This window comes from Apostichopus japonicus, chromosome 18, assembly GCF_037975245.1.
Source record: "Apostichopus japonicus isolate 1M-3 chromosome 18, ASM3797524v1, whole genome shotgun sequence".
NCBI lineage: Eukaryota > Metazoa > Echinodermata > Holothuroidea > Aspidochirotida > Stichopodidae > Apostichopus > Apostichopus japonicus.
The window spans coordinates 4451723-4477598 of record NC_092578.1 but is presented as its reverse complement, the minus strand read 5'-3'; the positions used below and the strand labels follow the sequence as shown (position 1 = coordinate 4477598).

Below are 25876 nucleotides of genomic sequence, written 5' to 3'. Positions count from 1 at the left end.
AGTTCACTATCCTGGCAATCTGGTTCTCGTAAGAGGTTTTTTTTTAAAACCTTTTTTGTGCATATTTTTCCATTTTATAATCTCTTTACCTCTGGATATTTCAATCTTAATAATAAAACTAATGGCATGAGAAACAACACTGAACATTATATACTATTGTAAATATTTTATCAGAGTTTGAAATTGAACGCATGGGCGAGAGTGTACACTAAAAACAGCCCCCAAAAACACCCTTCCCTACAAGAAAAGGATACTTATCAGGCTGGAAAAGATCCTTGGAAGTGCAGAAGTCCCGATAGGAAACTTCTAGAGTATAAATCCAAGGTATTCCGGGCGAATTTCGCGAAAATTTTCCTAACTCCGAAAAACACAGTGAGACACTTTGTGGGTAGAAAAATGAAGGAAGGCCATTAGGGCCAGTGAGGGTGTACAGTGTTAAAAGTTTCCCAGGGCATTCTAGACACGGTAGAATGTGGTGCATAAGTTGTGGGGAGACAGGTAAGTGGGTCACTCGTAAATACATAAACTAGTAAGTTTTATAATATCAGAGTTTGAAATTGGATTCTTTTGATAATTCAAATAAGTTCAAGAAGCAAAAATGATATTTTTGTCTGTCTTTCCTTACAGGTTACAGATGCTTTAAAGCGGTCATGTTTCTGGTCGGATTCATCCTGGCTACGGGGATCATCTTCATGATCTGCGAACAGGAGAGCAGTCTCGACCGGACCATCAACGCGGCCATCGCCCTCGGGATCGGTCTACTGTGCGGTCTCCTCACCATGATCATCGAGGTCGTCGGTCTATTCATGACCGGAGTTCACATGGGCCTCTTCATGGCCGTAGCGGTGCTAATCGTTATGGAACAATTCTACATGCCATCCGAACTGTATATACCACTGCTCATAACGTTTGGCCTCTGTATCGTCTTTGCTCTCTTGACTTTAAAATTCCAGAAAGAGTGCGTGGTTCTGGCCACAAGTCTAATCGGTGGTGCAATAGTGACTTCCTGTTCCGATTATTTCTTGGAAATCTTGAGGATGGTGCAATATATCTACGATCGTTTCCGCTTACGCCAGTCCGCGGAGCTCTGCTGGTACAGCTGGGTGGTATTCGGAGTGTGGCCTTTCATCTCGCTTATCGGAATGCTCGTCCAGTTTACAATCACCTCTAGAGGCTACAACCATAAAGATGGTAAGAATGATTTGCAGACTAAAAGCTGCATTTTGGGATTTTGTAGGGGATTTACCTCGCTTACCTATCTCCTCACAACATTATCATTCTCGCTCTACCATACATTTTGTGGTTTTCGAAGTTGTCTTTCCCTTCAATCTCATTTGTGACAGTAATGAACTAAATTTGACATAATGTAAGTCATGCCCATACATACAAACATGCTCTCAACATTGGTTGCTGTTGTGTGCTGTGAATCTTAAGACAGGTAAAAGGGGATCAAAGTCAACAAAGACACGATGTAAGGGATTAAAATTGATTTTAAAAATCAAGAGAACAGTTCAGATCTGTTTGGGGTGTTTCATCTACCTATTCCTTTTATCCATTGATGCATGTCAAAAACAGATCCTCTCACACCAGTTTTCTCCCTCCTCCCATATTCCTCTATCCTTTTTCCCTAGGCATGGTACTTTTCCTACAGAACCTTTCCCAAAAGATCTAAGTTATTCAGTGCATGAAGCTGCGCAGTCCGATATCGCCTTACACTTAATGACTCCTCTTAGTTGTGTTGAACTTTTGAAACAATGTGGCACCCATGAACTGAGTCCAAAATTATTAGTTTCTCATTGACAGAAAGAGGTGCCATCAAAATAGTTACATGTGTGGAATGGTTCTGTAAATTGAAGTGTATAGCCTTTAACAATTGGATTACAACATGGCACAACACTGTTAATGTAATAATAATGTCCTTAACATGTCTGCAGCGTATCGGCACAGCACACAGCATCATTCAGTATATAGGCAAAGATAAAGATTCCACAAGCATATATATACACTGTTGTGGTCCTATAACATATCAGCACATCTGATTCGTTAATCGCAGCCTTACACACCTCCCGGAAGAATTGCATCGAAACGTAACATGCCATCTAATCATTTGCCTCCTTTGTTAACTTTGATGCAACAGTTTCTTAATTATGGCAGAAATGGTCGCAACAAAGTTAATCTAAACACACACATAAGTAGACGTGTGTGTGGTTATTCTCTGTTGCTATGGTAACATGGAATTGCATCTTTGAATGGCCAAACTGCATTGTTTGCATATTTGAAGCCGAGACTTTACTTAATACCGATCGGTCGTTATGTGCTCAGCATGAAAAAGTTGTAAATATTAATTGGGGGAAAGGATGTCCGTTATCAACAGTACAGTAAAGGTTATGGCAAAGAGAGAGAGATAAGTTTGTGTGTATGTATGGTATGCTGGGTAAACATCCCTTGACCATTTATGAGCAATGGAATATTAGGGTTTCTCATAAGATGTGCAAATATTTATTCCAGCAAAAACACACATCAATGAATGATTAAACCTGCTCTTATTAAATGGCATACTAAGGCCAAATACAAGATAACTATTGAATTTTTTTTCTTTTTTTTTTCGGCATGTAGCTCATCTTTAAAGTAAATAATAGAAAGAAAAAAAAAAGCAAATTGTTGTCGAGTTAAGCTGGTTGTGTTGTAGAGTGTATGAGGATGCAAAAGGAGGACAGTTTACCTCAATGTCTGAAAAGTTAATCGTTTTAAAGTAAATATTCAGGTTGTTTGTTATTGGACAAGATCTACAGTATAGATTGTTTACACAGCAGAGGATCCCGTGAGTCTAGCCTACATTGCAGATATGTAATCTTAAGGAGTAAATTGTCGTTTAACAATTAGGCTAATTGGCTTTTAATTTCACATTTTTAGCTGAAAAGAAGTTTACTCTCAAGGGTTGGTATATGAAAATGTCAGACGTGCTTCACCAGAGTTTGAGAGCTATCTGATTTGTCGGGAAGTATGCTAGACTTTATACCTAATTAAGGAAATTTTAATAGGCAGCTCGCAAGCTTGTTTGTAGGAAAGGTTTCATGAACACCAAGCCATTATTAGCTAATATCACTCCTAATGATTGTAACAAACTATTACACACATGCACTATTTTAAGGCTTTAATGGATGGCACAGAGTAAAGCAAAGTACAGTAAGTATGTCACAACTCAAATGGAAACCATTAAATATCACCTGCCAAAAGTAGCCCATTCTAAGCATTAAACACATAATAAATGAGGTTTTTTTGTTTGTTTAGTTCTTTGAGTAGAATAACACAAAGCAATGACAATTTACAAATGTTATACTTTTCTGAGTACTATCATATTTGAGATTGTGATTTCGCTTTTAATCCTTTTGTATTTAACCAGCCAGTCATCACACCTTATTGTCCGATTCGTGGTAGTGACCTATGGGTTTGGCATTCAATTGTGAAGAAAAAATACAATATACCTGTGTGTTCCGATTCAGATAGTGGAACGGTTTTCAATAATGGCAAAGAAAAGGCAACGGCCTCCATTTATGAAGATCGGAATCAGTGATGGAAAAATTTGATCAAATCAAGTTTCATAAATCTGTAGCCTGTAGGTGGGTTAGCAGATAATGAATAATACTGGCTAAGTATTTTAAAGAGAAAAATATTCCACTCTGTTAATTGAAAACCCCAGCTCAATATATTGTTTCTTACTCAAGAGATATGGTTGACTGAGTGGAACCTATTTTGACTGGCTTAGAAACCCCTGATTTGGCCAGGAGTAGATCACAGTGGGTGGTCTGTGATGTCATCAAGATAGAAGTTCTTCAAAAGCATTACTTGAGTATGATAATGTCCCATTGATTTTGGTAGGTGGGTGGGTACTGGGTAGAAATATGGAATTAATTACCTTTTACAGCATATTAAGTACATTTAGAGAATTTTATTGTTACATATAACAATATACTTGGACATTGTGTTCGTTATTTAAAAATTTACATACTTAAGAAGTCTTAAACCATAATCAGAATCGAGTCGGTTTTAATAGGAACTTCATTCAGCAGTTTAACACATGGCATAATCATCACTTACATCACAACAATGTGATGTTCTCTGACCTCCTCATCCTACCATTCATTTCTACATTGTTGGAAAACACACAGTATTTTGGTGAATATCAAATTAGTTAAACTAGTATTTTAAGTAAAATGTAAAGTGTTTGACACGTGTGCACTGACTGAACAGTACCAAGGTACTATATTCATAGAACTTGAGGCAAATTAAGGCCCGCCTAACTTTGATGTTATTTGGGAAAGCGATGGAAGGATCAATTGTCACTACCCATCTACCTGGCATATCTTCTTCCTCCACCTCTTACCATCTGGGGCTGAGGCCCTACCTTTATAATTTGCACGCATACCCTACCCTCCCCCCCCCCAAGAAAAAAAGAAGGTGGCATGCCTTTGGCTTGTTGACATCAGGAGCGACTATTAAAGGCACCAGACTCATCTGTCTATTGGATATTTCAGCATTGCCTTCCCACACCATGTATTACTTTTTGATACTTACTCCTCTCCCTATCATTGACAACCTGGTAGACCGCATAGCTACATGTAGTTACATTAATGTTCCCTCTAACTATCCTCATGTTATTAGTGTATGTTATACTGTACACATGCAGTGCACAGTGAATTTCAGTATTCATGACTTTGGTAATGGGATTCAGTGTTTCTCTCACTCTGGTCGGTAAAACACCTTCATCAGATTAGAATATCAGACACCAAACAAAGTAGGAAGAAATACATGTTTGATTACGATTTAATGATCTTTATCTCCACCATACATTAGGATAAATTGATTGTACATATCACAGAACAATAAAAAGTCAGGTGCATAACATTTGGCCTCCACAGGCAGTCAGTATTACAGGAAGTGTCTTATTGAACAGCATGTTGTCTCCTACTTACTCTATGATGACTTGTACGGTAAATGACGCAAAAAAACAACCCTAATTCACCTCATTTGTCAGTTCCTATAGGCCAATAGCCATGTCAATATCATTAATTAATATGTGTGGCCGTCTTAAGGGGACACGCACCACACAACCCGTGACATTCAATGCAATTGGATTTTCAACTAAGACCCTGTCCTATTTTTTTTTTACCAAATGACATTTTGTTAAGGAACAATAAAATAAAAAGAATTGTATCTGATGCTAAAAGATTCGGCAGCATAAAACCCTTTTTTTTTCTAGCAAGGCATTACCGCCATAAAACTTACAAATAGAGAATTTTCAAAAAGTTTTTGATTTGTCATCATTATTTGAAATAATATATAACTTTTTCTAGATAATGAACTGCATCGTTACTGAATTTTGACCGTTGATTCACAGCATAAATCTCCCAAGTCCCAACTCAGAAGAGTCACTGTACCTAAGATGATCTACTGTAGTTAATGAAGATTGTTTGTCAGAAGCTGCACGGTCTTGTATTAAACATGATGCAGGACATAGCAGCAAAGTGCTCATGCATAAAATCAAACATTTGTAGTTGTCAAACGGTACTGTGACAAAGAATCTTACATTCTATGTTATCTTTTCAACCCTGGAGTTTCCCCTTTTCATGCTGCCCCCCCCCCCCCTCTAATTACAATCTTCACTTGAAAGGATTTTTACAAAGTCCAGACCAACCGCTGTCATTGAGAGAGGGAACTTACAAAATATCTGGCATACTTCAGGCTATGGCTGAGTTCAGACCAACGGAGCAGAAAGTTTTCGCAGTTATTCTTAGGGCTGGCACTAAATAGCTTACTGTTTGTGCTGTCTCTCTTGTAAGATTTTGAATTCAACGGGAGAATTGGTTCGTACTCACAGAGCTCTCTATCATATAATAGTTTTTTTAAGCTAAAGGTGATTGGTTTGGTTTGTGTATCTTTGCATACCATGTCTGTTCTACTAGCCATGAATCAAAAGTTTCCTTTCAATCGCACTGAAACGTTTACTACAGGAACTAAGAACGTGATTATGCTTGTTTGGGCAAATGGTATCTTTGGGTGGTCAAGCCAAGATTTGAAGAGACAATAATGACTCAAGGGAAGTAAGTGGGAAGTGGGGGTTGGGGGGGGGGGTTGTTTCAGTGAACCTCTGAATTAGTGACCTAACCTTGGTCAAACAATGAACTTAAAAATTATGAAAAAATTCAAATCAAATCTCAAATATGTGAAATAGCCAATAACCTTCAAATTTGACAAACTCCACAAATACAAATTGACAAAAAAAGTAGATTTTTAGATCTCCAAGATTGATCAAACCTAGCAAGTATTACCCAAGCAAGAGAAAAGATGGCAGTTGCTCAATAAATATAACAAGTAATGGTTCTACAAATACTTTCTAACATCACTTTAGAAGCGCACTTTCAGATCGTACGAAGAAACGTGAAAAGTATGACGTTAGTGATGGATAATAAATGCAATAGATATCCTTTTCATTGCTATACACTATCACTTGCCATTTCACATCAGCGCTGTACACGTCTACTACGTCGATAATGATAGCTTGTCTTCTATTCCTCCCCCCCCTCCCCCCTCCCTTTTTGATGATTATCTCACTAAACCAGACCATTATCAGGAGATGTCATTTTTGCATTAGTATGTTACATTTAGCTGAAAATTTCACACTTTAATGAAATGTACAGCAGTTGATTTTAGCAGTTTCAGAAGGAAAGGTTAACCTTGACGTTGTTGTTTCATTTTTTCTCTCTTTATTTTATTCATCTCCTCTCTTTTCTACCAGCTGGCAAAACAAGGAAAGGAAGAAGAGTAGAACTTCAAAAGATCAGACAGAAGCAAAAAGAATCCAAGGATATAATGGAAGAGCCAGGGCAAAAGTATTGCGACTTAATCAGAGCCAGGAGTAGGCATGCAGATATAGTGACACAGGTAGAGGAGACTAGTTATTATTCCATTATTTATTCCATAAATTTACTCTATTTTACCATGCTTAAAGGGCTATTCTGTTAGCAGACAATGAATAAAAATGGCTAAATAGCCTAAAGAGAAAAATATTCCACTAGAGCTGTTAATTGAAAATTCCATCTTAATATCCATTTCTAACTGAAAAGAGATATGGTTGATTGAGTGGAGCCTATTTTTACTGGCTAAGAAACCCCTGATTTGACCAGGAGTGGATCACAGTGGGTGGTCTGTGATGTCATCAAGATAGAAGTTCTTCAAAAGCTGTACTTTCGTATGATAATCGTCCTGTTGATTTATCCTTGAAAATTTGATACATTTTAGAATGTTTGTTAAGCGACAAAGTTTCTCGGTATATTTATAATTTCATCAAAATGCCAGATGCAGTCACAAAATATCACCAAATTTTGAAGAATACATATCTTTGCCATACAAAATGTTTTGAGGATGGGGTTCTAATCTTAACATGGACAACTTTCAAGCAATATGCCTTTTAAGGAAATGTTAAAACTTACAAAATGGGGGTCTGGGCCACAAAATGTTGAGGGCCATCAGTGATTATGAGCTCAAGAACTTTCATAAGGAAAAAAATCAAGCAGGGTGTCTTTGTTTGAATACTTGAAAATTTCAGTATTTTAATAAAATAAGTTGACCATTGCAAATGAAGAAAAAAGTTAAAATACATTTCTGCTAGTTGAATCCACCAAACCTTCACCAGAAATGACACATTTTTGCATAAATTTTGAGGGTTTGCAAAGGAAAAAATGAAACAGTTACATTAAATCTGAGGGACACACAATGTCCTGCTTTGAACTAAGCAGTAAGTGACTGGCAAATCAGGAACAGACAATATTTATATTCATTATTACCATATACTGAATTATTATTATTTGTGATTTTACACATTTGAGTCAAGACATCAAAATTTACTCAAATGTAAAATGCAGCTCTAAAGTTAAAAGATGAGCTTCATGCACATGTTCAGAAAACATGCCAACAGTTGAAAAAAATTCAAACACATATATACCTACATGCATTTTTGAAGGGATTCTTTGGAATGCATACATAGTTTAAATTCATATTGACAACTTCTGCGTCGCAAAGACTTTTGAGGAAAGGGATTCTGAACGAGCTGCTATTAAAGCCAAAATAAGAATGTGTAGAAGTATTGAGCCCCTCTAATCCTCCTTGCCTTTTATCATAATAGCCAGGAGCATTTCTGTGCATTCTTGTACATTTTTGAACCCAGCTTAAAAGAGCTTTAGTTGCTCCTACATACTTCAGTTGTAACCCCTGTGGATGGTACTTAGAAGTGTGAGTCCCAGTAGGTCTAAACGGGGGGGGGGGGGGAACTATTTGTGGGTCATCACTTTGGTAGTTGCCCAGCTAATCAAACACTGGACCTGATCTCTCCTCAGAACTCAAATCCCTCTCAAGTTTGTTTACTTCGATGCTCTTAGAAACGATATGATTTACTTGACATTTGTTGGAAGTTAAAGAATAAGATATGTATGTTGTCAAGTTTACAATCCTTTGGTGAATTGTAATGCTATTTAAACTTGTTACCCTACCATATGCTTTAAATTGGCCTCTTAGTCACATTATATTTCTAGTTATTGGTACTGTAGTCACATTATATTTCTAGTTATTGATAGTCATATTATATTTATAGTTATTGATAGTCACATTATTTATAGTTATTGATAGTGACATTGAATTGATAGTTTATTGGAAGTGTTGGTATGACAGATGGCCAGAGTACATACAAGTGGTGCTTGACATGCATGTATGCGGGCGACTGTCTATCTTAGTACAATATAGTGTATGATTTTTCGTTGATATAATATTTCATTGTGTGGGAGATGGTGAGTGTAAACACATGGTTTGAGGGATGTGGATTCTTTGAAATTAACTAAAACAATATGATTTACTCTCGTCCGGAGAAGGTCACAGTCGTGAATCAAACCTGGATTATAGCAAATCATGAATAAGCTTATAACAGGGTCAATGCTATCGCAGGAGATATCTGTGCTAGAAACCGAGCTGGCCCTTCCATTACTGCCGTGATACTAAATGCCAGACGAATTTACAAATCAAGCAGGCGCTTCCACAACCATAATACTTCAGAATTGAGACCAGTCTCAAACAAAACGCTTGTTGCACAGCGCTGATACCCATTCCATTTACTGCTGTGATACTAAATGCCAGACGAATTTATAAATCAAGCAGGCTCTTCCACAACCATATTACTGTACTTCAGAATTGAGACCAGTCTCAAACAAATCGCTTGTTCCACAGCGCTGATATCAAGACCAGAAAGAGAGGGAGACAAACATGTCTTACAGATCAAGAAGGCCCTTTCACAATTACTAAAATGAATCCACAATTTTGAATTTTGAGGATTCTCCCAGTATTACAATAGACAGTGCAAGTGAAATGGGAAGGTCGGAGTTGTTGTCCCATGTACTAGCTATGTGAACAATAGATAGAGGCTCCCTATTGTTAGAGGTGGTATTCTTAACCCATAACTATCCCTCTTGACATGACTACCTCTCTCTTGGCAACGCTGAAAGATAGTGAACTTAATAGTGAAGATTGTGGTCAGTTTACGAGGCATACCATAGTCTCTCGAATGTAACATATATTGTTTACTACATATACAAGTTTTATCTAGATAAATTCTTTATCATATTATAAACCCCCTACCTAGCAATACATTTATTCCATTACCCACTCATTTTAGTACCCTAATATACCAGCAAACTTGTTACCGTCACCAAGCGACGGAAATAAAAATAAAAACAGTAGAACATTGGCGCACCAGGCTGGTCTCTCGCCAAGTTGATAAATATGACACAGTTTACAACACCCTGCTCTTTGTGATAGTTGACAAGTCTTGTGCACCTATTAGAAATATAAATAGGTTTAGATGTCAGAGAAATATCACAGGAAATGTTTGCATTGATTAAAGTTTAATGCTTTTAATTGATCTGACAGCCAGTCAGTATCAGGTGGTAGCTTGTCTCTATCGACAGGGGCAAAAATTATGAATCGTGTTTTGAAAAAGCTTTTGCGGGTTTGGTCCCCAATATGTGAAAATTTTTAAAAACATACTGAGAATGTGGTAAGCCTGCGAATCCTCATTCTTGAGAGAAAATGAGAGAATTTTCTGTTTCATAGATTATTGCAGATGAAGATTTTTATTATCCAATCCATCCTGCACCCAGGGCCATCTCCCCCCCCCCCCATCTCCGAATAATGCATTTTCATCCAACTATTCCACATCCGGCTCTCGCCCACAGAGTTACCTGCAGAGTATTCAGAATCCTCATTCTTGAGAGAAATTTTGAGAATTTTCTTTGTTTCATAGATTATTGCAGATGAAGATTTTTATTATCCAATCCATCCTGCACCCAGGGCCATCTCCCCCCCCCCCATCTCCCACCCATCTCCGAATAATGCATTTTCATCCAACTTTTCACATCTTGCTCTCACCCAACAGAGTTACCTGCAGAGTATTCAGAACCATCTGTCTCCAGAGATGCAACGGATTGCTTCCCTACAACATATACCATCTGAACCTAACCTACAGGTCAGCCAGCAGCCACCACCTAAGGAACAGGAGGGGGGTAGCTTGCCCCTGCAGACAAACATCCCCATCACAGATGTGAAAGTAGCAGGCATGACCGAGGTTTGAACAATGTCCGATGCATCGGCTAATCGCCGCCGGAAAGAAGAATGCAACGTGAGAGAAATATAAAGATCTATGCTGTATTAACAGCTAGTTAATCTCTCTTCGCAACATGACCACTTATTTAAGTCAACATCTTGACACGGTCATGTCAGTAGCATTTAAGAATGACAGATGTACAATGTAACATCCTTTATTAGTGATACATTTTGTCACAGGTTGTTTTTTTTTTGTTTATTGTGAGGTGCTTTTGAAGTGAAAGGTGCAGTAAGTAAGGACATCGATGGGGAATGTGAAATTGTGAATACATTCCTGTCTGGATTGGTCGCTCTCATGGGCTGCTCCCACCTGACAAGAATACACCTTATAATTACTATGTGTCGTTAGATGCAGGTTGTAATTGATGAGCAAACAGAAGCATTCATCATTGAGAATGTGTTATTGGACAAAGTAATTTGGTGGTTTTGATATGAAACAAGAAATACATACAAATTGGAAGTTGATGTTAAACATCAGTAGAAAATTGAAATGGGATGAACAAAGGAACAGCGATATGTGTGTGTGCTTTATTGTGAAAAGATTCATACTTATCGCAAGGCTGATTAAAATATGATTCAATTGTAACATTTTGTGAAAGTGAGATTATACCAGCAATGTTTTAAAGATCTATTAATCCATGTGCACTGATTAATTAATATTGTTAATAAAAAGAGCAAATAGGATATACAGGGGCAAAGGTTTCTTTATTCCCAAGTTTTAAATTAATGACTTGTTTAAAGAACGATGCATCAAGCCAGCATTCTGTTTCACACATGTACATAAATTGTCTCCTTAAAATGCTAATAAAATTGTGAAATATGAATGTTTCAACAAATATTTGATGCTACGGGGAAGAATATAACATGTGAAGGGCAATATATACGTTGATCTTGCAATGGTTTGTTTCGTTGTGTTTTGACTAATACATCTGAAATCAATGCAATCCATCAAAGCCCTTCGGCTGTTTGTCTGTTGACAGGTCTTTGCTCTCCTGTGTAAACAGGTGACATTAATGTTATCATTTTAATCAGGGTAGTCATTTTCATGTAACATGTGTTAACATTCAAACATTTGTCACATACCTACTTAAATTACTCTCAGCTTGTAGACATCTTTAAAGCAGAATGATATATCTCTGAAAAAATCATATTCTGTTCCATTCCTCTCCTTTTGCTGAATATGTCTAAATATTCACCCCAGACTATTTATTAAATACCTTTAAAGTAACCTGTAAATTTCCTCAATGTATTTTGCTCTTTGTATGTGGAAAATTGAAGCAGTTTAGCTATTTAGAAGTCTGTACTGTACGGAGACGGGGGAGGGGGGGGGGGTTAATCGATGTGACGAGTATTCTTTAATGTCATGATAATTCTTGATGACTGTGAGGATGGGGATTAGGATCAGAGTATAAATTAACTCTGTAACCTTTATCATTCTTTGCTTCACGAAATGTAAGCAGCAGTGATGGATAAGATTAAAGGTACCCTAGGGATCTCTCTACATCTGAATGGTATGTGTAAGGGAAAAAGACACAAAAAGATCAAAAGAAAAGTGCAGACTAATTAGTGCTAGCCGTACCCCTTACGTATCTTCGACATCCTGCACGCAAGCAAAGAATTTCCTCTGATCTGTCATTCTAGGCATATTTATAGCTTGTGATTAAAGAAGCCTCAATCTTATGGGAAGTTAAGACCCTTGTCTCCCCAGTGTTCTGCCTTTCCTCTTCTGTTTATTAATTTTTTGAGAGAGAATGTTATTTGAATATACTTTGTCATTTCCCTTAACTCTCTCCCAAATAGGTCTTACAGGTTCAGGGTTGAAATCTTGTAGGTTTTGGTTTAGTAGATGAGGAAAGTGCATAAATTGGTTGGAGACAGGTCTTAGGTATCGTCGCTCATAAAATACCACAGGGAAAAAAGCTGCTTTTACTTCACCCCTGTTTTAGCACTGTTCCCCCCCCCCCCCACATCCCCCTCCTCTCAGTCCAAAGTCAATTAACAAAAATGTTTGAAAAGAAATCAGTATAACTAAAATGGCCTTGTAACTATTTTTAGATGTTGTTTCATTTCACATTTGTTGCACAATTTCTTTCTTTGCTCTTGTATCCTTCTTCTAACTCTTTGCTGAGGCTCATTTCTGGTGCTATATTTAGATCTACATGTGCAAACATAATTTTTGAACTTAAAAAAAACTTGTGCTTTTTACCTTTTGATGAAGTAGACTTTTTTTTTTTATCCCTTGTTGTTTTAAATACTGCTTTATTCTCTCCATTGAATGTATTGTTTTTCTTTGTTTATGCATATTTAAACATCCCAGTATACTATTTCATGTCCTGTTCTATAGCTGGCTGTAACTGAAACAAGCATATTAAGCATGATACATTCAGTATGCCAGCAACTATATACTTCCCAACTTCCCATCGGTATCAGGAATTACAAAAATAGAGGCAGAAGCAATTTCCTTCTTATAAGAGACTATGCAAAATCCTTTCTTCAAGGCTTTTTAATATCAGACTAAAAAATTGACCTATAAGTTTAATACTAACATTCCATTACTGATTGCCCTCTATTAATTACCCTCCTCCCTCCCCCCATATGATTTTTTTTCTGAGGGCAGAGGTCTTGGTGTACGGTAACTTTCACCGTAGTGAGACTGTAGTTTAACTGTGTATTAACAATAGCCCAATATTGTCATGTTGTATTAATTGGCATGAAAGTGGTACATAGACTTTTTTCCTAACAATAAATAGATTCTAGATGTTGTTCCCACACCCCTCCTAGCTTTTCTATGCTTGGGTAACCAGAATCATAGATCGGCAAATTATCTAGAGGAAACCGGTGACCTGTAAATGACTTTGTATCGCGACCTACTTGATTATTCACGAAAAAACAAATCCAGTTGTCACACCGGCTGAAAAGATAACCTTGTAATAGTGCACAGCGTGTTATCAATGCAGTGTATAATACAGATGGGAAATTACCAGTGCAGTGAAATTCGCAGCGATTACAAATCAGTACACGACAACGAGCAATATTCAAGCTGTGTCTTACGTCTGGTAATAATTAGTAGGCACGAATTAATGATGTAATAACTAATGATAGCAATACTGTCATCACCGCTCAGAACAAAGAACATGAAAAATTATCAAAATGTGTTAAATTCATTAAAATGATTTGCTCTTTGGCTACAAATGGCAGGCTAAATTATTATACAAATGTAAAAGATCACTAGAGAAAGTAACAACTGGGATTTGAACCCATTGTCTATTAGTTAATTATGAGTATTGTTCTTAGGAATAATTTAGTTGTCAAAATTTTGCATATAAATTTTGCATTGCAGTTTGGAAGTCTCTGCATATGTTCTCTTATAGCAGGTTGCCTATGCTGCACAGCATTTTGCAATGCAAGACGGGATGAATTATACCCTGTGTTCTCTAACGAGCTAATCAGTTTCAACTTGGAGGTGATACATATCAGCAATTGCTCTGCTATGAGTGATTATTAGAAGACACACTGGTCATTGAAGATCACATCCCATTTTTCTACCTTGGAAAGGCAACGTACACCTAGGTTTCTGGGTATTCTTGTTGCTAACAGGTTTTCTTGCAATATAAAGGTGTATGAGGATGTAACATTCGATAATAGGTTGGCGTCGAGTTCAACAATGGTAAAAGTTTGGGCATAGGTTAGGGATTAATAATAATAGAAGTAATATTAATTCAATGAATTAAATAGGTTAGGTTAGGGATACGAAGTGTCATTCTGAAAATAATTTGAGAATGACAAAACAACGACTGTTTTATATTCAACAAAAATACAAAACACCCCTACTTAATAGTGGAATATTCCGACTGGCATATCTCTTGCATGGTTTGATCAAAAGGTGACCAGTTTTGGTTATTCTCGTGTTTTTTTGGTGACCATAATCTTTCACTGTTAGGGAAAATGTCACTATCAAGGAGAAGGTATAATAAGAACCAACATTCTAAATAATTATTCAATGTTATTCAATACAATGTTATTACATACAGTAACAGCATGTGCATCACATTTGAAAGTGATAATAATAATAACAGGCAAGAAAAGGTTTGTTTAAATTGTGACTTAATCCATTCAGTTGCCAAAATTTAATGTACTTTAAAATAAATCTTACTGTTTAACTTGCACAGGATATGAAATTCCATCATTCTGTTTAACAATATTATTTTTAAAATTTTTTAAATGCATTTCTTGTGTTTATACTGCGCATATTTTAATAGCACCCCTTATGTATAGACATTTTTCTGCATTATTTATGACAAGGTTAGTTCAACATTTGCAATTTTTGACATTACTTTTAAATTAATAAAGTTCCTTTGTTTCAGTTATTTTATGACTACTTTAGATGAAAAAAAAGGAATTTGCCTTAAAAGTCGCAATTTAGTTTCTTTATTTAAAATATGGAGCAAACAGAAGTACTGCTTGATAATACTGAAATTATACCCTCCCCAAATTTTTTTTTATATCTTGCTCAAATTGTATCAGTCTCACAAGGTTCTCTGTAAGCTTTGAATATCATCAAAAGAATTACTCCGAACACTGTCAATTTGCTCAAAATGTTTCTTATAATTTTGAAAACATTGAGGCCAGTTTAGCTTATTTTACAAGTTTGAGCTCATTTGATAGTCCCTCTCTAATACTTGGCATATAGAGTAGACCTCTTTAAGTCGGCATGTGTTCATTTATCACCATTTCCTCGATACGAATTGCTACAATTGCCAGCCCCTGCGATTCAAGAGGATAAAGCTCTCCTGCGGATTCTGAAGGAAATGTCACCAGGGCAAGGGCTCGGATTGACGTAAAATAACGTGACTCACTTGCAGTAGGTAAGGGAATAGATGAGAGGCTAAAAGGGGACTTGGAGCTGCTGCGATCTATACAGGTTAATAAAAGTATAGGCAGAAGGCGCTTAGGTAATATTAAAGCCAGGTGGGGTTATTCCTTGGCTGTGTTGCAAGGAACGTTAAACGAGAAAGGAGTGTCTTCAGAAAGGTTTGATACAAAATAATGTCTAGGATTTGCTAATAATGAGCAATGGAGGGGGGGGGGGGCGTCGATAGTCATTGCTTAAAATATAAGGATCTCATGACAAAGATCTTTGGGATTTATCACAACAAACTTGCTGTCAAATGGTAAGAGGGTCGGTCCTGTGTACAAACAAATTCCATTTAAATTTAAGAAAGAACCGCACCAGCTCACCCTTTACTGAGTCATAACCAATTATTGTCTGCTTTGACCGTATGGATCTGTGTGAATGATTGTAAAAAAATATCAGAATTACTTTAATCTGTTTTTAATATTCCACTTTCTGCTTAGCGATGCTTCAATTGTTTGTACATTCAGTGCCTTCAACAATAATAAAATACATTAAAACATGTTGTACTTTATATATGCAGGGTGTAATATTATAAATGCAATATCTTTTTTTCAATAATAACAAACTTTTTGCTTTATACGTCTTTTGTTATTAATTGTTGGGAGGAAATTGCAAGAGGTTAAGTCTGTCATATGTTGAGACAAAAATATAATTAATAACTGATAAAATCCATAACATAAGGTTAACTAGTTGTGACAATCCAATGTGTGTAATATCTGTCAGATAAATGTTTGGTTTTAGTTACAGATGGAATGAAACAGTTCATTAAATATTAGGAATAATTGAGGACAATTGATATGTTTGTCTTGTGCAAAGAGGCTTGAACTGATGGTGTGTATGTGGGAGGGGGTCGGGGTGGGGGAGGAGAGATGGGGGAGGTAGGAGGTACATTGTGGTGCCTGAGTGAGAGTTGGGATTACATAGGAGGTGGGGGGGGGGAGGAATTGGACATGTAAAAATAAACAACACTATACTTGAAACCAACGATCAGAAGAGCTCAGTTATGAGTGTGATGGAAGTAACAAAAGTTTTACTTAGAAAAGCTAAAATTTTACAATTTAGAAAACTTCTTTGGAGTTGTGCACATGTGTACCCATTGTTACTATTAATGTATGAACTACTCACTAAAATTCTCACTAGAGGAATATGCACATGTTTATCTGTCACTAATGTAAATGTGTATGAATCACCACTCTTTCTCTGAATCATTATTTTCTATTGTTCTTTAACATCTGGTATCTGTTTTGTGTGTATAAATTTCATTCTATGGCATGGATTTGAAACTATCGTTCTTTTTTCTTTAAGTTATTGTTCACAGCCAAAAACGTCACCAAAATCAATTTTGTTCCATTGTGCCTAAGTTGAACATTCTCCGAAAAAACCAAAAGAGAGTTAGTTTACAAATTTGATTATTTTGTTGTCTTTTAGTATTTACTTTGGTTATCAACAATATTTTCAGTTTTTATATGTTTGGTACAAATTGTACAATTAACACAGATGGTTTTTATTCAGTCAGAATTTTGAGCAAATAGTTACAACAAATATTTACAGACAAAGGGTACCATCTCCATCTGCCCTGCATCCATTACTGGAGGATGGAGACCCACGGTATGTTTACAGTTGATTGTCACCCACCAACGGCTGACCTGATATTATCAGGGTTGAGTTTTAAATTATTTTCCAGAGTTTTTTTTTCCTCCAGAATTTCCTTCTAAAGTTATCAGAACAGCAAAGTTGATTGTCACAACAGTTTTGTATCTTAAGGAACAGATCTACCATGGGTTGAGATTGTTTACTGTACATATACTCGTTGCCATTTCAGGCAAGATTCGATTATCTTTGATGATAATAAATATAAAGTTAGCCATGGGTATTATTACAGAAGAGGTTGTAATATTTTAACTATTAACACATTCAAGCAAAAGATGAATATTACTTTAAAGAAGAAAAAAAATGCATTTTCACTGTACCACTGAAAGCTTTGAAAATCAGAATAAAAAGTACAAAACATACTTCGTATCATTTTCAGCCTTTATTTGTCAACTCTCTCTTTCAATTGCACCTGTGATCATGACGTCACATGACCTCGTCCCTTATATCTCGACGACGTTAATATGAGTGTTGCAAATTACATCAGGCATGGTCTTTCGATTTCATGTCCTAACCTTCACCGGCAAGATATGTTAGCTTTCCTTTCAGACCCTCATATCATTAAGGTAACGATAAAACAAAATCGAAAAAGAAAATGTGATCCACATACCAAAAAAAAAAATGAAAATAACTAAATGAGTAAAATAGTGGAATGTTAAAACGTGTATAAATTCATCTATATTCATTGACAATATTTACATAGATGGGTTCTTCAGTTTAATAAATGTAGAGTAAAAAACAAACTAGTCCAATGGAGAATGAAATTACAAATGTTGCATAGAAGTGTGTAAGCTTTGTCGAGTTTCATACCATCAGTTGCTTAGGATACCCGAATATAAATTGCATAAACCTTTGTAATCCATCGACTTGTGGCATATCTTAATCTGCCCATATAAGGGAACTCCCCATATGAGAGAAAATATGAAAGGATTCACTGAATATTCTCTGAGTGACAAATCAGTTTCAAGTGGCTGGTTGACTAAAGGAGAGCAACAAATAATACTTATGGATTACGTTGTTACACATTATCATATTGTGTAATCCTGAACAACATACAGTCATACCAAACTTGTCTTGACCAACTGTAAAGATAGTCAATATGACCACTGTATCACCATCAACATAACTGCTGCATAGAACAGTCAATACTACCAAAACCAAGAAGAATTGTGACTATCACTGAATCTGCAATATGTTCAAAACGTTGGATTAAATGGAGGAATGTTTTACAGTCTGAACAGGAATATATAACAATTAACCTGGTTAGTAATTCTAATTTATGTCCTTTTTCATGGTCACCCACCCGTCCTACAACCCGTTTGCCTTTATTCCTATGCCACTGCATCACACTTGACTTTATGTGTGAATTAAAGAAAAGGTATCTATCTTCCTTTATATATTATGCAACCAGAATTTCTGTTTACAATGGATATAAATTGCATGATTTCTGGGACATCACCTAAACACACATTTAACACTCTTCAATGCAAGGAGTAAAATAGTTTCTCCTGACCCAAATGTTTATTCTCTCTGTAACCATCACAGAGGTGCAATGTGTGACAATCTATGTTGATTCACCCACGATTACTATAAGGCTTTTAAGCTTTTATTCAATCTCTCTAATCCCAATTCTTAAGCTCACCAACAGCATTCATGTGATGAATGCATCATGTCTTTCTCCTTCCCCTTCCCAGCATTGCTTCCCCTTCCCAGCATTGCTTCCCCTACCCAGCATTCTTTCCCCTACCCAGCATTCTTTCCCCCTACCCAGGATCATTGAGAGCAAGGTCAAGCCCCAAGGACAAATATGTCACCCAGCCCCATATGTAAAGTCTTCCCAGGTTCTAAAAGTATATTATGACTAATATGATTATGACATTATTCTTCCACATTTTTATGGATCCACCACCCCCCTCTCAACCCCCTGATGCCCCAAATGTCAGGCCTGCCCTTAACCATGAAAGGAAGACTACCAAGGTCAGGTCCCACAGAACTGATTTTCATGTTTCCAAATTCTTATTAATTTCATTTTCATATTTATTAGTCTCACATGTGACCATTGTAATAAAGAAACTTGAAACATACTAGCCACATAGCTTCTCCACTAATGTTTTTCTCTATAAAGTTTTACCCTGCCAACATATAGGGCTTCAGAACTGAACATAATATCAAATTTGATATTACTATGGAAATGACAGCTGTTATAACGTATGGAATATTGGTCACCGTTGAAGATAAAACTTTCACATCAGTTTTGCCTTTCACAATACAACTTGCATATAATGTATACTACACATTATCAACCTATCAAGTCAAGTTTTGACATTTTTGTCCTCGCTCAATAAATTCCTCCCACAGAGACATTTTCTAATAATTCAAATAATTTTTCACCCATAAAGACAAACTTCAGTGTTCCAGATTCATATTCCCAATAGCTTTTAATAATGACAACGAAGCAATCCAACCATATAAGTCACAATTCTTCACAGTCTAATGCAGCCACTTGACGTTAGTCACATCAAACGAGTGTTCTTCTTTTACATCAATTTATTTGTCATGGAAGTGATAGAGTGATCGTTTTAACAGTGGAAAATGAAAACAGGGATAATTGCATGACCATAATGACCAAAGCGAAGACAATAAAAATCGCTTGAGAGATAAGAAAAATCCCATCGTGAAAAACTGAGTATGTACTCGTCACCACCCAGAGTTAATCATTCACCTGTTTATTTATAAAATAACTACCTTGTATAGTCAAGGAGCAGTTGCTGCTCCCAGACTATACAAGGTAGTTATAGTCAGGGAGCAGCAGCTGCTCCCTGACTATACAAGGTAGTTGTATAGCTTCTATACCTGTATCATGGAGGTACAGTACAATCTCTGCTGGAACAAATCTAGCATTCATTCACACTGTATCATCGTCAGAAACCAAGTTTTTTTTGGGGGGGGGGGGCTTTACCATCGAAAACATTCATTCAACGGTAACAACTATTATGCAGATATGGAGAAGTTCTCCGATATTGACATTTTTAGCTATCGGTGGATGGAGAATAATAACATGTCATATGAAAATGTCCGGGTATTAACACAAACAAGGCGCATTTTCAATTGGAATGTCAAACTCAAAAAATATGCAACAAGGCGCATTTCAATTCGAATGCGAAACTCTAAAAAAATATGAGACTTTCATACATCCTGACTTATGTATGAATATACAGATTTACAATATCATTCGTTTACAGACTGCGTAAAAATGAAAACGAAACAGTACAGATTTATCATAACAATCATTGGATCATTAGAATATCAAAATACTTGCAAAGAGATATTTTGTGAAAGTCCGTTGGCACTTGAAGATCATGTTATATCATAAGAAAAACTTTTCTTACGAATACTCAAAATTTAAGACATATACATGACTTTTAAACATGATCCTAACAATTATTTCAGTGAGCAAAAAAATTGAATCAATCGGGTCATTGAAATATCCCGGAAGTAAGCAACCTGTTGATGAACAAATTTCTAATAGATCTAACATACGGTAGTAATCAAGTTCTTTAGCATGTGACAAGAAAAAATTGGAAGAAAAATACCGTATTTACTTTCTTGTACATTGAACCCTACGAAAATAAATCGGTTTTTATAATTATGTCTGTCGGGTTATAAATGCATACCAGTGACTAATTTGAATATTCATGAAAACAGCTGAAAAAACGGGACAATGCTGTTGTTAATGAAGATATTAAAGGTACACTCTAGTTACAATAAATTCTCATTTATCGGATCTGGATCTGCACTTCGGGTAAAGATTTGGTAAAATATAAAAAAAATTCTCAGGTTTGGATCTACAATTCAAATAATTCAGTTTACCTTACCAAAAATGGTAACGAGAGAAGTAACTTGTAACGTGAGAGTTTGCAGTTTGTAAAGCTTGTGGCGATCATTTTCCTTGTATTTCTCTATATCATCAGGGGTCTATTAAATGGTTAACTTGGTGGCCCTGGAGGTAAGGATTAGGTACGAAGGTGGGGGGGGGGGGAGGGAGCATAAAGAGGGAAGCGAGCAGTTGCGAGATCGGACTAGCACTTTTGAAATTCGGATTCCCACATCTTCTTGATCACATTGAACCTGTCACTTTGTGAATAGCATGCTGATGTGTGCACCTGTTTTTCTTTTTAGAGTAAGACTAAGTTCTCTGAGGCCTGGGGCTTCCCATTCTTTTCAGCCCACTGGCATTACAACGCTGGAAAATATATATCAAAACAACCACAGCACTCCAATGTACCAACAAACCTCTACAAACAATTTCACAAAACTTCTACATTTACAAAACATGTCCCAACTGATCAAAGACAAAAGGAACTCGCACACAATGATGTCCACAACTACTATTTGTTAGCAAATTTCTCTACTTGACATAGTAGGCGGATATTTAAATAGTGGGGCTCAGTGAAAGTGACAATGTCGTTTGCTCAAAGCGGAATTGAAGAGCAAAAGCTGGAAGAGCAAAAGCTGGAAGAGCAAAAGCTGGAGAATTTTGCTTTGATACATTGATGATGGTAATCCTGCAAGGGGTTAAACACACAGGGATGAGAAATAAGTAAGCCTTTGAGCCCTCTTAGTTAAGACAACAATGGAAATAGGGAGAGCACATGGTGGATGTTATAATAACACATGACTCACAGAGATTTCCTGCTGGGAAAGAGAGAGATAGAGAGAGAAATTCTCTAATAGCTGAGTAAGAATGTGACTCAAGGACAGAAACGCAACATGAATGGTTACAAATCCAAGAGAGGTGTTGAAAAGTACATCTACGGTATATGTTCTATTAGAAGGCCCTTTGAAGGTAAAGGGGATAACGTCGGACAAAAAAACGAAAAATGAAATGGGTCAAAAGTGAGAGCGATGCGGTTTTGGTAAACGTATCTTGATACAAAAAATTAGTCTGTGTGTAAGTGCATACAGTGTAAGGCTGGAAATGAACCATAGCCATGTCACTAGAAGGCAAAATGATTGTCATTCTACGCCCCTGCCCTATCCCTAACTATTTGTATTTAGGACCTACAAGGGTCACCTATTACCAAATGATAAGACACAGGTCTAAAGTCTTCCTTAAAACTATTGTAACTGTTGACAAAATTTACTATTTTATATTATCCCTTCCCCATCCCCTCCTTTCTGGGTCCAGAAGAAATTCAGGATAACAAAACATGGAGGGAAAGCACTTTGGTAAATTATATTCGGCTAGTACTCGAGGCGAAAAACATTTCAACTGAATTAAATCCATACCAGTCATTGATAGAATTTCATCGAGTGAAGGAACAGTGTGATGTTTGTAACGTATGCTAATATCACCCTACAGTAGCAATCCTCCATGCCGCTTATAAGCTATGGTAAGTGCTTCAAAAATAACTCTCCAAAACTGCCATCTACATCCAACATGGCATACAATAATTTGCTGCCTATCTTTGCTAGACGTGAAGGGGAGGATTTCTTTTAGCAATTAAAGACTGTCTGACGAAACAAGTTAACGAATCGTTGCTTTCACTCGTGCATAATCAGCAGATCAAATAAACAAGATATTTTGGTATTGATCATATCTGTTGATTGAGAAGTTAACGATGTTGCCAGACGCTTTGTTTCTGATAACTTATCTTTTTTAATTGAGTTGAAACTATCAGTTGAGAGAGCTATTATTGTCAATCATTTCCATATATACACTGTCCAATAAAAATTCAAAATGGTTTTGAGTTATCATTTGCTATCTATGTAATAATTAGTATTTCCCATATGTTAAATTAATGTTATACTTTTATGAATATTCAAATGTTTGGCTATTAAAGCTCTCAATTTGCTGAGAGCGGAATCAATCATCATGCCAACAGCTATACGAACTCATTTTAAAGTCAGAACGAAAACGGTTCACAAAATAAACTTGATCGCAAATACTGTGGCTATTCAAGGGAGTAGAAATTCAGTTTGAGAGACTTCAGTCACCAGAGAGAAGCCTGGTTCATTTTGAAAATCAATGCACATCAACAATGGAAAAAGACCGGCAGGGAATATGAAAACTAAATTTTCAACTTTCTTTCCATCCAGGTCTGATATATATGTCACTAACCTCACAGCAAAACTAAAAAAAAAACTAGAAAAAAAAAAAAGCCATTAAGTTGTTTCAATTCTGAAATTGCACCTAATCTAAACAAATTAATTTTCTGTTTTCTTAGTTTTTGTGATGGCAAAATCTTCAGCCTACTTAATAAGTCTCTCTTCCAACAGACCGTGTTTGGTAATAAGAAGTTGAAGGTTCTGGAATAGTTGACATTTTGTTGGAGAGGGTGATCCTAATGACAAAGCCAATCACATTGTTTTGAACTCTATATGGATTTCAACTGAACTGATTAGATTTTAAAGCAAGTTGACTACAAGCACGAAAATATGTCTAATGAATTGTCAAGCATTTATGTCAACCATTATGTCCCTTCTGTATTATTTTGTGTGATGGGAGGGAGGGAGGGTGGGTGGAGGGAGGGGTGGATGGGTGAGTGGAGAGGGATTGGGTGGACAGAGACGTAACGGAAGTGAGAGAGGATGAGATAGGAGGGACAACAGAGGAGTGATAAATAGCCACACACTTTACCATGCCCTGTAACAGCAGTACAGCTAGTTGTGTTTCACTACTATATAACTGCATCAAAATAACACATTCTCCACAAAATTCATTCACAATTCATATATATGAAAGACTTACATATTGTTAGGATAATCTAAAGTCCTTTTGTCAAAACTGGTATGTAGAGTAAGCTGGTAATTTAAATATATGCAAATTAGAATATATGCATAAGTGTATGCACTATGAAAGTGTACTATGCACAGCAAACAGGTATATCTCTACTTACAGCAATAAGTAAGTATTAATCTGCTGCATGTTTTAATAATAAATGCACTGCAGTATTACACCACAAACTGTGCATAGTAATAACATATTTTGAGCTTACATGATTTTACAGTGAGAGAAACACAACCAACTGCTTAGCAGTAAAAATGAAACCTAACAGAGAAATCACAGTTCAACATCCCGGATTCCTTTGTAATATGAAAAAACTCCACGGTAAGTAGCCTAACTAAACAACAGCTAACTCTTCAATGTGACAATTCAAATGTGTGAATATAAAGTTATCCCATTTAACATAAATCTTCAACAGACATACTTCAGCATATGCAGATTATGTGTATGCAAATTATACAATTAAATTTGAACGGTTATTAAAGAAAATTGGAAATTTACCATCCACTTTTTATGTAAGGGATGGATGATGACTTAAGGAATAAAACTTATCTTCATATATGTAGCAGACAGGTAGAAAGAAAAAAAACATTGCTATCAGTCCAGGTTATAAAGTCTTTACCAACTAACTTTTAGAGAAATGACCCTTTCAATATCTGAGGCTCTTCAATGAAAGTGGCTGGACGACTTAGCCTAACCATGGAGTCAGGATAATACTTCCATAGTCTTACACACAGACCACGGGGTCAGTTCGCTTGAAACAAATGCAATGCATAGCTCAATATCAGGAATAAATATAAGTCATTTAGCATATTGTATTTTGAAATATCTTGACAACCAGAACAGCCATAGTCTCAACATTACCAGCAAAAAACACAATCTTTGTTTTTCTTGGTCTATAACACATCAAGACTAAAATTCTGCCAAAGTATTCCTTTAAAAAAACACCTCTCCCAGATGCAAACACCTGTTGCTATAGTAACATTAAAAACTGGGCAGTGTGTTGACCTTCCTACAATACCTCAAACCTTTACAAGTAAGACAAGATATTACTTGCAGTAACAAAATACACTATAAAACAGATCTTCTACATACATAGCTTGTTGAACACTTCATTAAGTTATTTTATACATATATTGTTTTCCTTCTGAGAAATTGGGGAATGAAAGGGAACGGTAGTTGTATATTAAAGGGACACATAGCAGAAAGAAAAAGAACACAACACATCAGATAAAAATCACTAAGGATTTTGTAATCCTACAGTTATTTCACAAGATGACCAAAAGAGGATTTTCTACATCAACAAACTTGAAACTAATTGCAGTACATTGACCTTGGGATTCATAATATTAGGTAAAGGAAATGATATTTTTCGTTCATTCTGTGGCATCTACAAATATGACAATTGATGTTAATCATTCTTCCTGCCCCCACCCCTCCTCCTCTGCCCCCCACCCCTTACAAATGAGACTGATATGTGGATATCCTTGGTTTTCTTTGGAGGCACAACCCTAGCAAATGTCTTGATTTCTGGAGCAAAATTTGGAGGAAAATATTTCACACTTTTTCATAATAAATTCAATAGATCACTTTAGATAATACTGTTTCATTTCTCAGAGTGTACCTTGCAGCTCTCCCCCTTCATCCTGCTAATGTATGAATTGTTTAATACATACAAGAAAGAGTGATATTATGATGCCATGTGTACAAGCCTACAAGGTACACACACACATATATATACACCCACACCTGTGAATCAGGAAAATTTATCATACATTCTTCTTTCATGGATATGCAAGGTGTGAAGTGCTTCTACATGA

General features: G+C 36.3%; 1 protein-coding gene across 2 annotated transcripts in view; it reads left to right on the top strand.

Annotated features, from left to right (window-relative positions):
- LOC139958352 (transmembrane protein 198-like) overlaps positions 1–17631 on the top strand; it is a 42860-nt gene extending 25229 nt beyond the window's left edge. Inside the window, exons 3-5 of one of the 2 annotated variants that reach the window (XM_071955358.1) lie at positions 628–1191; positions 6797–6942; positions 10478–17631. In XM_071955358.1, the coding sequence (XP_071811459.1) occupies positions 628–1191; positions 6797–6942; positions 10478–10672 (905 nt within the window). In that variant the 3' untranslated portion in view covers positions 10673–17631. Of the gene's footprint in view, positions 1–627; positions 1192–6796; positions 6943–10277; positions 10333–10477 lie in introns of those variants that run through there. The other variant, XM_071955359.1, reaches the window with a different exon arrangement.
- Positions 17632–25876: the final 8245 nt, after the last annotated feature.